This window comes from Falco rusticolus, chromosome 2, assembly GCF_015220075.1.
Source record: "Falco rusticolus isolate bFalRus1 chromosome 2, bFalRus1.pri, whole genome shotgun sequence".
In the NCBI taxonomy this organism is placed as follows: domain Eukaryota; kingdom Metazoa; phylum Chordata; class Aves; order Falconiformes; family Falconidae; genus Falco; species Falco rusticolus.
The window spans coordinates 7,516,071-7,531,930 of NC_051188.1; the positions used below are offsets into that span (position 1 = coordinate 7,516,071).

The 15,860-nt window shown below is 38.4% G+C and overlaps 1 protein-coding gene across 10 annotated transcripts in view; it reads left to right on the forward strand.

Moving 5' to 3' along the window:
• The window catches only part of DLG2 (discs large MAGUK scaffold protein 2), a 1,049,324-nt gene that overhangs the window by 391,774 nt on the left and 641,690 nt on the right, over positions 1-15,860 (forward strand). Inside the window, exon 7 of one of the 10 annotated variants that reach the window (XM_037377356.1) lies at positions 9,840-9,920. The exons of the other annotated variants lie outside the window; for them this stretch is intronic. Within the exon in view, the coding sequence (XP_037233253.1) occupies positions 9,840-9,920 (81 nt within the window). The remainder of the gene's footprint in view (positions 1-9,839; positions 9,921-15,860) is intronic. 10 annotated transcript variants of the gene reach the window in all.

The window sequence follows — 15,860 nt, forward strand, 5'->3', positions numbered from 1 at the left end:
AAAATTTTCCTGCCAACATTATTTCTGAATCGGCATATTTTCTTTATTTGGATATAGCACAAAAGCTAAAATGTACATTTATGCCCCTGAAGGCACTCAAATGTACAGCATAGTTATACTCCCCAAATGTCTTTCATCATAATTACTTTTATTTTGTTTGTAGTAACATTAGCTGTATTTTGTTAGAAGGACAGGTTTGAAATTAAACTTTTAAATCAAGTAGGGTATATTTGAGACAAGCCTCATGAGAGACCTCTTTTAGATCAGTCCTCTCTGAGATCACCAGTGAGTGCCTCTGTGTTCATGTCAGTAAGACACAGCCTCTGGGTCATGGGAGGTGATGCCAGATTTCTTTGGTTATTCCCAGCTGGCTGAAACCAGGAATAATCTAAAGGAGACCTCGTGCAAACGCTGTCAGAAATAAGGGAGTGCTGAGCATGATTCATAAAAGGAGTTAAAAGGAACAGAGAAAATACACAGAGGAGGAGAGTGAAACACTTCAAAGCCACCCTCACCAGGGCAGAAATCCTCCAGGAAGGTGGAAGACCATGAAAGAAACACCAGTCTAGTTTTGCAAGCAGTGAATAGCAGCAAAGGGCAGCTTCTTTTCTCATAATCACTGGAGTGAAATCCTTGATACATTTGAATAGCTTTTCTTGCCTCAGCCAAAAATACTATAAAACTGAACTAAAGGAGGATGAGGAATGCTCTTTACCCTGTAAGCATGAAATATGAATAGTTGTTTTGATAAGATATACAAAAGGTTGAGGAAAATGTGAGTAAAGAGCCATTTGGCATTGCTTGGAGGTTGAGTTGCCGATGAGAGATGGTGTTGGTTACGTGTGCATTGAGACGTAAGCATAGTCTCCTGCACACCCCACATGGCCGATCCTCGGTGTGCTCCATGAACATGTGCTGTCTCTATATTCTGTATTACATACACCCTGTGGTTATTTTCTCTCAGTCACTCAGCTGAATCTGTTCCAAGAGCACGTCAAGCCTGCGTAACTGCCTTGTAGCAGAAAATAGCAGAGGAGGGATTGATCGTGCCCAAGTCACATCCCAACACAGCTCTTGTGATTGGGAGGGTAAACACAACTCAGGAACATCACTAAGATTCCCAAAGGGAAAGATGTAAAAATATGACAAACAAAAGGAGGGACAAAGTTCAGACTCTGCTCAATGGGTGGACAATTATATCCTGACCGAGAACCTCAACGCTGTAAGAGAAAAGAGCCAAGCGTATGGCATGACAACTCTGGCTGCAGCAAAAAGCATGTAAAGTTGCAGAAGCAGTTAGTTAACAGAAGCCAACCCACTGGGTGTCACAAAAGGAAAGATGTGAGAAGGAGGATGGATTATGTCGCTTTGCAAAAGTTGGCAAGAGCCGACAATATGTTTTGCTCTGATGAATCCTCATAGGAGCAAGGAACAGCAGTTCATTAGGAGATAAATACACCACTGAACTTGAAGTAAATGGGACATTTATGAAGCTGGACATGGCACACACCCCATTATGTTGCCAGAAACAGTTGTTTTCATTGTTAGGAAAGTACAGGCTTGAATACTGTATAGTAAATTTGCTATTGATAGTAAAAGAGTTATACGCTGCACCTATTGCCAGTAAAGAAGCATAGCCACACCAGCAAAAGCTAAACAGGGAGAGAGGTCTCTGAAAAGCAGAGTTTATTTTGGAGACCCCACGTTGAAGAGGTATTGAACTAATGGGATGGGTGTTCTGCACCTTGGAAGACGCTCATCTTGTAACGGTGCTAAGGAAAACATACTTCTTTTACTAGCAGAAAATATGGGAGTTCCTTTTCCTCAGCTGCATTCCTCAGTGGCATTCCTAAAAATGAAGGAAGCAGGGTGGAGGTTGGAAAAATATTCTCCAGGAGTAGTAAACCTGCCCAAACGCAGACATTTAGCAGCATTTTAAGTGTCATAGGGTATCTGAGACATCCCCCAGTATGTCTGTGGTAGATATGTCATCACACCTATAGGAAACCTGTACATTTCTCCAGTGGTAACTGAAGGCCAAACAGGTCTCGCTGGTACTAAAATGGCATAAATACCCTCATCTCAGCTGATGAGCATGGTTATATTCTGCAGCAGCATCAGAAGAGATGGTGGAGACCAACCGATCTCCATTTGGGAAAATGTCCCTTAACCTAAGGACTGACAGAGAAAGCACAGTTATTAGCTTTGGTAAGAAAAACAAACAAACAAAACCCAAAAAACCTAACAGAAAAGAACTGGTTTTGTTCCAGCAAAAATTTATGCCAGGTGTTTTTATGAGCTTGATGCATCAGCAGACACCTTAGAAAAACAGTACATTTATGCTTTTTCCATCCCTGGAAGATACTCTTTGCTTATATCGCTGTTTGAATTGTGGTGGATAACAAAAGTGTTTCACTGGGAAGCATATCAGTGATATCCTCACAGGCAGTAGGACCTGGAAAGGTTGAGAAAGCCATGAGCAGATACTCTCTGGAAGAAAGTGGGCTGCTGGGTCAGAACCGAATTAAGTTATGTTCAATGTTATATTTGCTTTTGGGGAGTAATGGTAGATCATAACATTGATCCATGTTGACACCTATATCCTCAATACAAGTGGTTTGTTTGAGAGGGACATTAATGTTTTAATTTTACTACAGAGTTTGGGAAGCTGAGAGAATTAGAGAATCTTATTTAATTTATGATATTCATAACTGAAATACTAAGTTTCTTTCAATCCTCTTATTCCATTCTGTGAAGCCTGGAAATAGCTTTGGCATTACAGGTGATAAAGACTGAACAGTCTGCTGTAGTACAGAAGAAGACTTTAGATTGTGGGTGCAAATATGCCTCTATTCCTGGGAAATTAATCTAAGTTAATATTGACCACAGACCAATTGCCAAAACTGCTTGGGAAGTATCCAGGTTTTGACAGATAAAGAACTTGTTTGTTGTTGTTAAAGTGTATAATTCATGAACTGAGTATAATCCTGTTCAAGAGCTGCTGGTTGTAGACAAAGTCTCTCATGTGTTTGGCAAAGGTTTAGTAGAAAAAATTGTCCCGAGCTACAATTTGTTTCCTAATGTTGGAATTTAATAACCAGTCTGGTCTCAGAGGAGACATGCACAGAGACTGCCAGAGTAGATTCAAGGTAAGACACTGGAAAATGACTACATTTGGCAGGGATGCGTATTTAACCCTTGTTACCAATTTTGGGAAGAACGCCTGGAGCAGATAGGAGTTGGGCATTAGAAAGATGATCTCCAAAATGTTACAGAAAAAGATATTAAATGAAGGTCATTTAGAGTGAGCAGCTCATGAGAGAGGGTGCAAAAGGTATTGAATTGGCTTCAGCTGAAGAGCAGCATTGCTGATCTGAAGTCTGGCAGGATATGTGAGCCTACCTTATGCAAAAGAGGCTCATGTTAATTGTTAAAAAATGGCTGCCTGGGAAGAAAAGGCCTTTATTTGTTTAAATTTTCAGGGGTGGGGGGTGTGTGGGGGGTGGAATCCTACAAACCTATATATTTGTGCTTGATGACTAGCCTCACTTTATCAGAAGATGCTCCTGTGAAAGAGGAGCTCATGCGTATCAAATCCATTTTTGCTGTAGCTGGTACAACTGGCTGAGAAATATCTGAAAACAGACCACGCTTTACTGAGCCTGTGTTTAAGTACTTTGCAATAAAGGTTAGGTTTAATCATGTAATCTCTTATTCCCTGTCTAAATAGCTGGTGAAAATAATGTACAAAACCCCCTCAAATCCCCTACCACAATATCAGTCAGACTGTGATCCATATTCAGCACTTTCAAATTACAGGATGGCTCCAGTGAAGTGGAGTTGTCATCACTGATAACTCTGATTAATAGAAACCTGAAAGCAAGTATATTTGCATTGCTAGACCTGACACACCCACCCCCACCCCCCCACCCCCCCACCCCGAAGTCAGAGACTTGTAAATGGGGAAAGGAAAAGATGTAGCAAAATAGCTGATACGGTTTGCAGTCCTGGATACTCATACTTCAGGAAATGGTAATGTGCATCTCTGATAGCAGAAAGTGGCTGTCTAGACACTGCTGAACAGAAGTTATGTTTGCACAGTCTGGCTCATGCCCACCCTACTTAACTCTTCTAGAGCAGTTTTGGCCTGGAAGGAGCCTAGCTGCAGCAACCCAAACCAGCCAGGGATTCAAGTAACATCTAACAGTGAAGACAGTGAGGGTCCAGGCTTGAGCCTGTTACTCAGCTCCCCCTTTTTGGGGGTGATATGGCCATTTCCAGGAGTAGTGGTGTTAGAGTCTTGCAGCCGGTTGAACTAACCAGCACAGGCAGCAACTTGAGCAGGGAGCAACCAAACCGAGTAGGTTTACATCCATTTGGCAGCAGTAGCAAGGATACTTCAGTTGAGATACATTGGAAAGAAGCAACAGCTCTGGAAATCTCCAAAATAATTATACTCCTCTGCTAAGGTAACTTACTGGACCAAAAGTATGTTAGTGTATAGAGCTGGTGCATTTAACTATTTATGAAAGGCATGCTTTGGGGACTGTTGCGTGAATGGCTGAGTTTCCCAGATGATACGAGTAATCTCTAGTTTCTAAGCCTCACAGTAAAGTACTAGACAAGGGATGAAAAAGATCTCTTAGAAGACCCCTGGTCACCTAGTGGTCACTGAATGCTACACGAGCATCTGTAGACTGAATTTAATTTTGTCTGTTACATGAGTGGAGTGTAATACTAGGATTAGAGATGTGTTTTTGCAATAGTTATATCAAAATTTGTTTTCATGGAGATAACTAACTGGGAAAAGAAATGTTTCATGGGGTAATAGTTTAGAAAACAGGATTTTCTTGAGTAGCAATGAAAAGGAATAGGTCAGCAACAGAGCCAGCGTATACTTGGTAACCCACATGAAGGTCTGACATCTCTTCTCTTCTCTGATAAAGTTCTTTCACCGGTTCCCTACCTTTCTTTTCTTACGTTTATTCCCCTACTACTGCCTTTCTCTGCAGCTCATCCAGGGTAGTATTAAGCAGACACTGATATTATACACTAACTAACCAGAATCATCCTTGATGCGTCTATGCAAGCAGATACATATGTTAATAAGTGTAGGTCTGCTCTAAACTCCAGAGACTTCTTTGGACCCAGTGATGCTCTTTTCCAAGTCCCTTACAAACCCCTTGTTTTTACAGAAGCAATTGCCTTAACAGGAGATAACAGCAATGATTTTTTCTGGGCTTAAATCCTGATGTAAATTTCTTTTCTTTGGCAGTCGTACTCATTCTTTTGAACCCTTCTTTATCTGTGCCTCTGCACATTGCTGTGTGGCTTTAAAAGTTCCAATTTTATTCTATGTCACAAATATTTGTGTCACTCAAATATAACAATACATGGTAACAAGTGCACAAGCTTTAACTTGGTCATAACTGCCACCTGACAAAGCCATTTTTTTTGTGGATTAGGAGATGAAGCCAGAACTGCTTTAAGTACAAACAGAGAAGTTGCTGCCTGTTTTCCTGGGCCTTCAGGAGTTTACTTTTGCTTCAAACCAATAGGGCATGAGACATGGAGGTGGTCAGATCCTGACTGCAGAAATCCTAGATGCAGCACGCCATCCCAATTCCCACATCCAGATCAAGAATTAGAAAGGGAGGCAATTCGTAACATGGTTATTATGTAAAACATATGCACAAACTGAGGCATTGTGTACACTAGCATAATTATCCACTGCTGACAATGAATTTGCTGGTGCTGAATGTGATTAACCTGCAAGCACAGCCAAGAACTATTCTTGTTTCAGAAAGCCCATGTTAAACCTGCCTGCTTGCGAAACTGTGTTCAATGCTGCTTTAATTGCAACCATTGCCGACATACATTGTCAATAACAAGCATTTTTGCTGCTGTAGATGAGGGTAAAATGTGGCGATGTTGCAGCGAGCCAAAGCTTGAAAGCCCTCACTTAACTTGGATGCTCAGGATTTAAACTACTCAGGAAACTTTATGTCTCCGGCTATTTATTATGACATACAACATGTTCTTGGAAACCACTCCACATTTAACAGCAGTTAAACCCATCTGCTGCTCCTGAATTTTCATTTCATTCACAAGCCTGCTTTAAAAGTATTTTTGGACTTATTGCCAATGTGCTATCAACTGTTTATTATTCTGTTGTAAGTTGGTAAGAAGAATGACTCAAATTTTAAAAGGAAATTGTAGCTTCCTATACATTTTTGAGCTTTTCATTGAAACTTGCCTTCCCTTCATTGCCTGACATAATTGAAATTTTTAGTTTAAAAGCAATTATTTGCCACAAAAGTGTATAACCTCAAGCTAAATGCCGATTTTAGTGACTAGTAATTACATATTTGTAAATTCCACAGAATTCATCTAGTAATTACATCATAGGCATAAGGAACAGACTTGAATTTAGAACTGCGATCACAGATACTGTTCGGTATATTGAAGTTCCTGTAAGTGTAACAATTTTTCATTGCTTTATTTAAAAACACGATCACAATTTTCTTGACACATCTCTTCTCCCTATGTTGGTGTTGTGTTACTGTTACTTGGCATAGCAGTACTTCAATGTCCTCTACAAAGATTAATAGGAGCTTTGTAGTTGTAATTTTCATGAGATCTTCTTCACCTCATGAAGATTTTTTTTATACAGAAAACCTTATTTTCCTCCTTTTTCTTTGTGTGGTCGTTGCATGGTACTGTATAATGTTCTTGTGTGAAGGTAATTTTTCCTGGACCAAGGGACTTCTTAGTATTTAATATGTGCTATTTTTTTCCATGGCACTAAATTGATTCTACCTTAATCCACAGATTAACAAAGCTTTCCAGTCTATAGGTGTATTTAAGCCCTTCTAAAAGTGGAAAATGACTTAGAAACTGAAACTTGTCTCTAGGTCTTGTGTAAAACACTAGCTATTTTACAAGTGAGTTCTCCCAAGGGATCACAACTGTTGTCATAGTTCATAATATTTAAAGTAGTTTGAAACTTACATATTTTTTTTCTAATTAAAGAGTAGGAGATTTTCTATACAATACATGCCAAAAGTTCATATTTAAATTATATATCCATACCCAATAATAACTAGTATCAATGACAATGTCTGTTAGCAAATAAAAGATCTCCTTAAAAGGAAAAAAAAAAAAAAAAGACTACTATTTGGGGTGAGGGCAGTTGTCTAAGATAGACATCTAGTGTATTTTAGATGGCCTGCAAGATCCGAGATGTGCATGTGGCTGTCAGAAATGACTGAAGGAAACCCATAGCCTTCTGAAGTAGCAGCCAGAGACAAAGTGATACTTCAGCGCATCTAATACACTCTGTTTTGGAAACTCAGTCTCCCTTTTAAGATTGTCACATCCATGACGTACAATATGATGCTTATGAAGAATGCTGTTTATAAATGCTACCTTACTTGCATTTGAGTAGTTTATTCAAAACCCTATTTTTTACAATGAGAATTACATTTCTACACTGTGTATCCACTTGGTGCCATTCATACAATCTTACTTTGAAAGTGAGTATATATATATATATATATATATTTCTTTTTTTTTTTTTTAAAGAAATAACTGAGAGGAATGTGCCTTTTGCTATTAGCTGGCTATTAATCATCCTGCTCCACTAAAATTACTGAAATTACTAGGGAATAAACTTTTCAGGGGTGAAAGCTATGGACTCATAGCATGTAGGATTGGAAGGAATGTGTTTCAATGTTTCAGCACCCTAGCAGTTAGAGGCTTTTTTCAGAGCAGCTAATTTAGGATGATTTCTCTGGATTCTGTCCTCAGTGGAGACTAACGGATCACTATGCCCATGTAATATCTCATTTTCAGTCTTTCCTAGGTTGTGCTTTCTGAATCCATCATCACTCTTTTTCCTCTCCTGTAAATTTCCTTTGGCTTTTTCAGTATCTATCTTAAAATGCAGTGCCCCTAAAATGATACGTTCTGCTGGTGTCTTATCATCAATGATTACAGCACAATAATTATAACCCATGTCCTTATACACAGCAATCACTTATATTCTGAAGGAAGGCCATTTTGCAACAAAACTCACTCTTGGCTCCGCCTCAGTTAATGATCTCCACGTAGATGTTCCTTACTTTGTATTTTTGCATTTGATCTTTCCTCCGGTAGAGCAGTGCTTACTGCTCTGGGAGCATTTCTTGCATCTGTGTTTATGAAACCACATGTTTCTTTTCAAAAGTCTCCAGAACCAAATCCATGAACTAAACTACATATATGCAGAAGATTGCTGTGGCCAAAATAACACAAAGCCCTTGTGGACTTGTCCTTTAAATGCCTCCCAGTGGCTCCTGGTAGGCTTCATCTTGATGTATGGGAATCCGCAGCCACACATTACACTGTAAAATAAGTTACTTTAGATTTTGTCATATAAAAATCCTTTACGTATGAGCTCAATTGAATATTCAGACCTCAATTCATTCCAGTTCACTGAGGTGGGAATGCAACCTCCAAAGGGTGTCTCAGTGCACTGAAGCCCTGAGCCATTCTCAGGAGTTTCCCATGTCTCCACGGACTCTTCTCCTAGCTGAAAAACCTAAATGCCTGAAGTTTGACAGCATCAATATAATCCTCAGTTCTTAAGAATACTGTTGTATGACAGCAGTAATCCTTTTAAGCAGAGCTAGAAGTCCCTTTTCCTTAGAATATACTTTTTAAAAGCTTTAAAAATGTTATACCATCTTTTTTTTTTGACCATTAGTTGCCACTCTTTACACCAACAGTGTTTCAAGATTTCCCTGAATGACTTGTTAGCCTAGTGGTGTTAAAAAAAGACTTACTCTTGCAGGTGAGAGTGAAAAAATGTGGGTTTTTTTCTCCTTGTTCTTTTTTAAAAGTTGTATTCCTTAGCAATACAGAAACAAAAAGTTTTTAAAGTGATCTACTGCAAGGTGAGGATCAGTATTACAAATGCATCATAATGAATGTGGCCTTTGTAAAAATGCTTTTTAGTACCTTAGGAATTAAACATTCTGTAAAAAAAAAAAATATTGGATGCATAGCTACAGACATGGTAGTTTTGCTATTGACAAAACCTGTGATCCTTGCAACGCGTCTCCCTTTGCTGACAGGGCTCTTCCACATTGCTGTTATTTGTTAAAAACTCATGTGTTTTCTATGGTGGTGTTGACTCATGCCTAGGTGGGAGCCTGAATTCAGTGCAGATTTTCCGTTTCACAAAAAATGAAGCCTGATGTTCATTAAAAGCAAATGTATAGTCTCTTTCTGTTAAAACTTCACAAATTCACAGTGATAATTAGAGTGGATTTTAAAATGTAGAAGGAACAGGGTTATTTCTAATTTTAGCGAGAAAGGGGTGGACTGTCAAGAGAACATTTATTTATTCCTTACAGCCTTTTTGCTTGATTTTCTAATAATTACTTGAGATTGGTAGATGTTGCATACTAAAAATAAAATTAAATATAGTAGTACAGTGTTAATTCTATAATATATATAGAACTTACTTGTTCTCCCTTGAAGAATAAACAGCTATTCCATAGATATTTATAATCAATAATATGCACTCACATTTGGAATATTATATAATATAATGGCATTTCATTTTTGTTAGAAAGCCTCTGGCCAATTCAACATGTATTAACACCAGTTTTCAACTTGAAGGGGAATAGATGGCATGCCAGGATATTTCCCAAAGCAGATATAGCAAAAATGAGCCCCCAGCCCCCTAAAAGCAACCTGGGAAGCAAAACCACAGAAGTAAGCACCGTATGCAAACACAATGAGAAATCTGAGTTTGGAACATGTCCTGAGTAGATGTCTCTATGTACTTCCAGAAAGGCCAAGAGGAAGAAAATCCCACAGGTAGAGGCCTTCAGCTGGGACCTTTTCCTGAAATGGAATGGACTAATGCACAGGTGAGAGTAGTGAATTTAGCTGTGAGAAATAAGTGAGGAAAGGAAATAGTTTCTGGATTGCTGCTTCATAGTTTTGCCAATTTTTCTCACCAATGCTGCCCTAGACTCAAAAGCACCCATTTCAAGTTAAACAGAATATTTGTATAAATGCTTCAATAATTGACAAGATGCTGTGGCATATAAGAAGCCTCAGCTAGGTACTGATCAAAGTGAAAACAATCTGGCTGATGAGGAAAAGAATTTGGCCTCACCTGATGCAAGTCAATGATATTGTTATGGTAGTCAATGGAGAGACTCTTCCTGGATGCAGTTCTTCCAACCTGTTTTGGTTGTCTCCTTTAGATGGAGGTGGATTGTGCCCTGAAAATGATTGTCTCTTTCCATTGTCTTTATGTCTCTTTCCACTGTTCTTTATGGTCAAATAACACAGCTCATGTGCTCAGGAAAATGTCACATTTATCTTTTTGAAATTTCTTCTTATTGTCTGTTGGCCTAGCAGAGATCCAATCAGTCTCTGAGGTGTAACAGGCAGGACCAACCTGGGGTACAGGGCAGGAAGACTAAGTATATTTATGTTGAATAGTGCTGCTATCATGGACCTGAAAAACCTGACAGACAAGAGCATTGTTGAAGTTGCTTGGGGGTTGTTGTTTTTTGTTGTTGTTGTTGTTGAGGGGGTGGGGGGTTTATCCATTTTTTTTCAATAGAGGAGTTGTCATTGAAACTCGCAGTACAAAGAAACTCCAAATCAACCAAAAGTGCCGGTGACTCTATTGCACTAGGATACTAACCTCCATACATTTCTGTTATCAAAATATGCAGTTTAGTTTATGTTGCATTTGTGTTCTCAGTTTTCAGTGTATGACCTCCTGCCATTATGATAATAGATGTGTGAGAAACTTGATATTTTGGTTGTTTGCCAGCTGAGTCCTTTGAAGTCTCAGGAGGAAAAGAAGGCAGTTTACGATATCAGGATAATGCACACTAATGGGATATTTCTGGTCAAAGTAGTCTAAAGATATATTGTTGATGTCCAAATTGCTATCCTTTGATTTCAGAGTTAACAAGACACTGGGATAAATAGGGCAGATGACAATTCTGAGTGACCCTTGCACAGCTCTCTGCCAGATATACATCAATTTATAATGGCTTAGCATGCCTAGGTGATTTTCCTAAACATAAGGGCCAAAAATATGTGGCACTTAAGGTGGCAACCCAGCAGGAATCAGTAGCAAGTATAATGGATAAGAACTCTGACAGTATATATCCAAACACTCAATTTCTGCCTCCTAAGATTTTGAGAAAGGTTTAAAGAAGCTTATTTCTTGGTTTATATTGGATGCACATAACTGATTTTTGCTGTTTTTTTGGTTGGGTTTTTTTTGTTGTTGGTTTTTTTTTTTTTTTTTTTGTAACATCTAAAAGAAGAAATGAAGCTCGTCAATCACTGTTTAATTAATTGTGTCATTTATTCATGTAAAGATGAACCAAAACTCTGATACCTCTTCAATACTGAGTGGCACACAGTAGGAGGGAAGTGCTGTTTGCTCCTTAACAAGCCCATATGGTGGTAGAAGATCCAGTGTCCCTACTATGCAAACACACTGAGTGTTTAAAAGCATGTTAAACAACATCTGCCAGTGATAAAAAAGTAAAACAGAAGGCTTATTGCTTGATAACTTTCACCTAAGAGCCTTAAAAAAGGAGGCTGAAGAGATCTGTTAGAATATATTTTAAATTCCAGAGAGATGGAGTGTGAGTACCATGCTTTTGTTTTTACCTTTTTTTTTTTCCCAAATAATGTTGCAGAGCAGGTTAGCTATATGTCAGCCCTGGAAGACAATATTGGAAAGATTAATGAGGATTTAGCTAAGAAAGCAAGCATAAGAATAAATTAATGGTTGGAGTAAATTAATGATAGTCAGCATAGTTTTGAAGTAAAGCCATTGTGTTAGATAAACTTCATTTCAGAATGTGATTTTTCTTCATAAATGGTCCTAGGTGGTGTTTGGGCTTCTGTAAGACATTTGATTTAATTCTGTATTGTACCTGGTATAAATACATAACAGTATACTTTATCAAAATGGTATTCCTTAAGAACTGACATCTCAAAGTATGAGTCAATGAGAAATGACCTTTACACAGAAATTTTGAGGGATTGTCTTCTGTGATTTAGAATTGGATGTGGACAACATATTTCACTATTTTCACAAATCATTTGGAAGGAAACATGAATTCTTGGAGTGCAAAATTTGCAGATGAAGCAAGGATTGAAAAAGTAGGAAAAAAGAGGGCACAGTAGTCAGGCAGAACAAGCCAGTTGCATTCTAGCCTGGTAAACAGAGGCCACTTCAACAAAATCATTATTACCTAGAAGAGAGGTATTACACAGCTAGAAGGAAGTAATACCAGCTAGACATACACAGGGGGGACCCCTACAGCGGAAATAAATGACACTGAGAATGTTCCAGAAGAAAGAACAGACAACTCAGCAGGGCTTGTACTATGAACTTTGAATGTTGAAAAAAGACTGAAAGTTGAGAATAAGGAGGTGGTTTGATTTGTACGTAAAACCAGTAAGGTTATGGAAACACCACACCAAGATTTGGAGTCTATACTTTTAAAAGATATTAAATATGTATGAAAAGACAGAAAAGAGAGTAGGGTGGAGAAAAATTCTTCCAGAGATAGATATGATTTAACAACAGTGTATTCCTATGGAGACACTGGGAATAAAAGGGTTCTTCAGAGTAGTGGAGAAAAGCAGAATACCTACCATGGTGAAAGCAAACAAATGCTGGGCAGGCATTCCTAGCAGTGAGAATATAGGACAAGCTATCAAGGGAGGTAGTAGATCTCAATCTTGTTATGTTTTCCAGATTAGATGCTTTTCTGAAATAGATAGGCACACTTTAGGTTAAGACAAGTTATTGTTGTCAGTGTTATGTGCTGCAGTACATTAGGCTAACCTCAATGATCTAGTGATACTTTCTGCCTTAAACCCTGAATCTTTTAGGTGCCTTTCTCCAGCAGCGTCAGCAAAAACTTCTTCAGTACAGGAATGTGGGATTAGATGATATGGTTGAGGGAGATTCAACCCATATAACTAATGCAGTTTATCACCTTCTTCCCCAGCCAGTATTTCAAATGAAGAAATGTGGAGCTGTATTATTTGGTCTAATGAGAGCATTTACTTCCTTTTTACTTTCTTCCCATGGATGAATAGAGGCTAGCGCTGCTTTTCTCATTTTACATTTTCCTTGGCCTGAGATTTGCAGCTTGCATTTTAATGCAATCATGAATCAATCAGACTCTATGCAGAAGCTATGAGGCATGCCATACACAGCTACCTTTTGAAATTTTGCTGTTGTCCCCTTACATGAAGAGGCTTCCCACAAAAAATGAGTGACTCCTGTATTATTTGTCATCCACACTTCTGTTATTAATGTCCCAGGAAAAAAAAAAAAAAAAAAAAAAAAAAGTCACATGTTATGAGGTACTTCGGTTCACTGTATTGTGCTTTTTTTGGAGATATGTCTTTTTAGTCTTTTTTTTCCCCAAACTTCATAATAGACCAGATAAAAAGCTCAGTACAACCATCTCATGGCCAACACATGTGGAGAATGAAGTTTGAATCTTTCCAAGATCATTGATTTCTGAATTAATTTTCCTTCATTGGCTTGTAATCTGGAGTAGCTAAATTTTGCTTAAAACAGCAAGGTTTGGTTTGGAGGGTGTGACGTTTCAGTGCTGCATGACTGTCTGCCATCTACGTCTCAGTGACATTTTATATAACTGGTTGAAGTTTAGATGGTCTTTAAAATGAGATTCTAGACAAGATATGTTGTTTGAATTCCTGGCTTTGCAACTGCTATCTTGAGTCACCTTCAGCAGCTTGCTTCGTTTTCGTTGCCTTTGTTTTCCTGACTGTAAAAGAGACATAACATTTTCCTTTCTTTTGAAGTGTTTTAAGAAGCACAATAGTGCCTGAAGAGTCTTTAGACATTTTCTATCTGGTTTACATATAACTAATTCATTACTGTACAACCATTACATGTATGCTCAGTGGTGAATGAGACATTATCATACTGTAGCATTCTAGGACATTTAGAGGTCAGAAGAAACCGAGACCCCTTCAGTCTGCAAGTCTATAGGTGTGCTGATCAACCCCGAGTGAAAGTATATTTAAAATCAGCTTTGTTTTTCTCCCCCCACTACACCCCATTATAAAATTTATTTTTTAGTTCCCTGCTTTGACTTGCACCTAAAATAAACTGTCTTCTCTTATTCCCATCCTGCTTACCCTATATCATTCACTGGGAGAAAGTGACTCACCTCTCCAGTTAGGCAAGGATGGAAGGGCCCATTGTTCAATTGTGAAGACTTCCGAAAGATTTTCATGCTTTTTGTTCAATTCACCAGCAAAGTCTGGTTTGTCTTAACATCTAAAAAAAAATCAATGGCTAGGTAATGAGGCGTCTAAGACCTTGGCCAAATCCTGATGAGTACTGTTGAGCAATGGTTTATGTCTGTTGTCTCTCAACAGAATCAACTCAGAATGGAAACTCTCTGAAGCTTGGCCACTCTGTTTTTGTGTTGTGGGTTCACTGAAAGCCTACAACAGTGGAGTTCCAGGCCTTAACACTGGTACTGAGATGTTATAGCAATGGATACAGGGCTCATCAGAAGTTAAGATGCTTTGCATAATTACCTTTCAACTGGGAAAAGGGAACTGAGCTCCCATGGTCCTTACTGTAATGTGAAAAATGCAGTGGAGGATGTAGGCAGAGTTCAAGTCTCAAAACCTAGTTGTATTAAGTGGAATTTCTCTGATGTGCAGATCCATTTCCTTTGTGTTCTTAGGGAGATATTTCTTAACTAACATAGCTATTGAGCTTTTTCCCCTGCTAATTTTTTAGAAATGAGTCTTTGCTCTTGCCTACATATCCCTATAGAATTGTGAACTCACTCGTTTCTCCATGAAGAATTTTTGTGCTGAAAACACTGCATGGGTATTAGGAGGTCTAATTTTGCCTACAGTACCTTTTCGTTATTTATAATTACTCATGAGTAGCAGGATAGTTGGATAGGTGCACTTTATGCATTTATTTTCCCTTTTCTTGTGGCGTCAGTTGATGTTCTACTGTGGTTTTTCTTATGGGCTTTGTCAGACATTGCTCAGGCACTCCAGCTTATCACCGCTGTGTAGTTGACCTTCCAACATCACAGGCTGAGCAGAAGAATGTGATTTCCCTCTCACTCAAGCAAATGATAAAACTTCAGAAGACTTAAACAAATCCAAGATATTGCCCACTATTTCTAGTTGAACACTTACAAAAGTAGACAACATTTGTGAGGTTTTATTACCAAAGACCTTTCTTCTGGCTTAAATGCTACTGGAAATTCACTTTGTTGTTAAGAAACAGAGATGTATTGATATTAGAAAGGGACGCTATTTGTGGGCAATTCTTTCGAAGTGAAAGTCTTCAAATTGTTGGGTGGCTTCTATTAACAATCATCATTGATATCTCTTATACTCCTAGAAAAGTAATTAGGTAAACTGTCTGTAGTGGCCCCTGAAGACACATTTTATCTGAAGTGATTTATTTCTATATTCCACTTCCCTGCACAGAAGAGTGTTCACTAGACCTTCCAGTTACCAAAACTTCCAGTTACCTAAAATCTTGAGCAATCTTACATCTCCTATACAGTCAGCAGCAAAGGTAACTGCTGATTTTAATCCTCAGTTAAGAAATTCTCAGATACTTTCCTGCAGAGGTCTAATATTAATATCCAGATAATATAAACTGAAAGTACAGATAGCACTTTTACTCAATGAAGCTGAGCCAAATAGTGGTAACATCAGTATTCTGTATCACTTACCCATGTTACATGGGGTGAAGTGAGTGCTGGAGCTTGAAATGAGTTTTTAAACTAGTT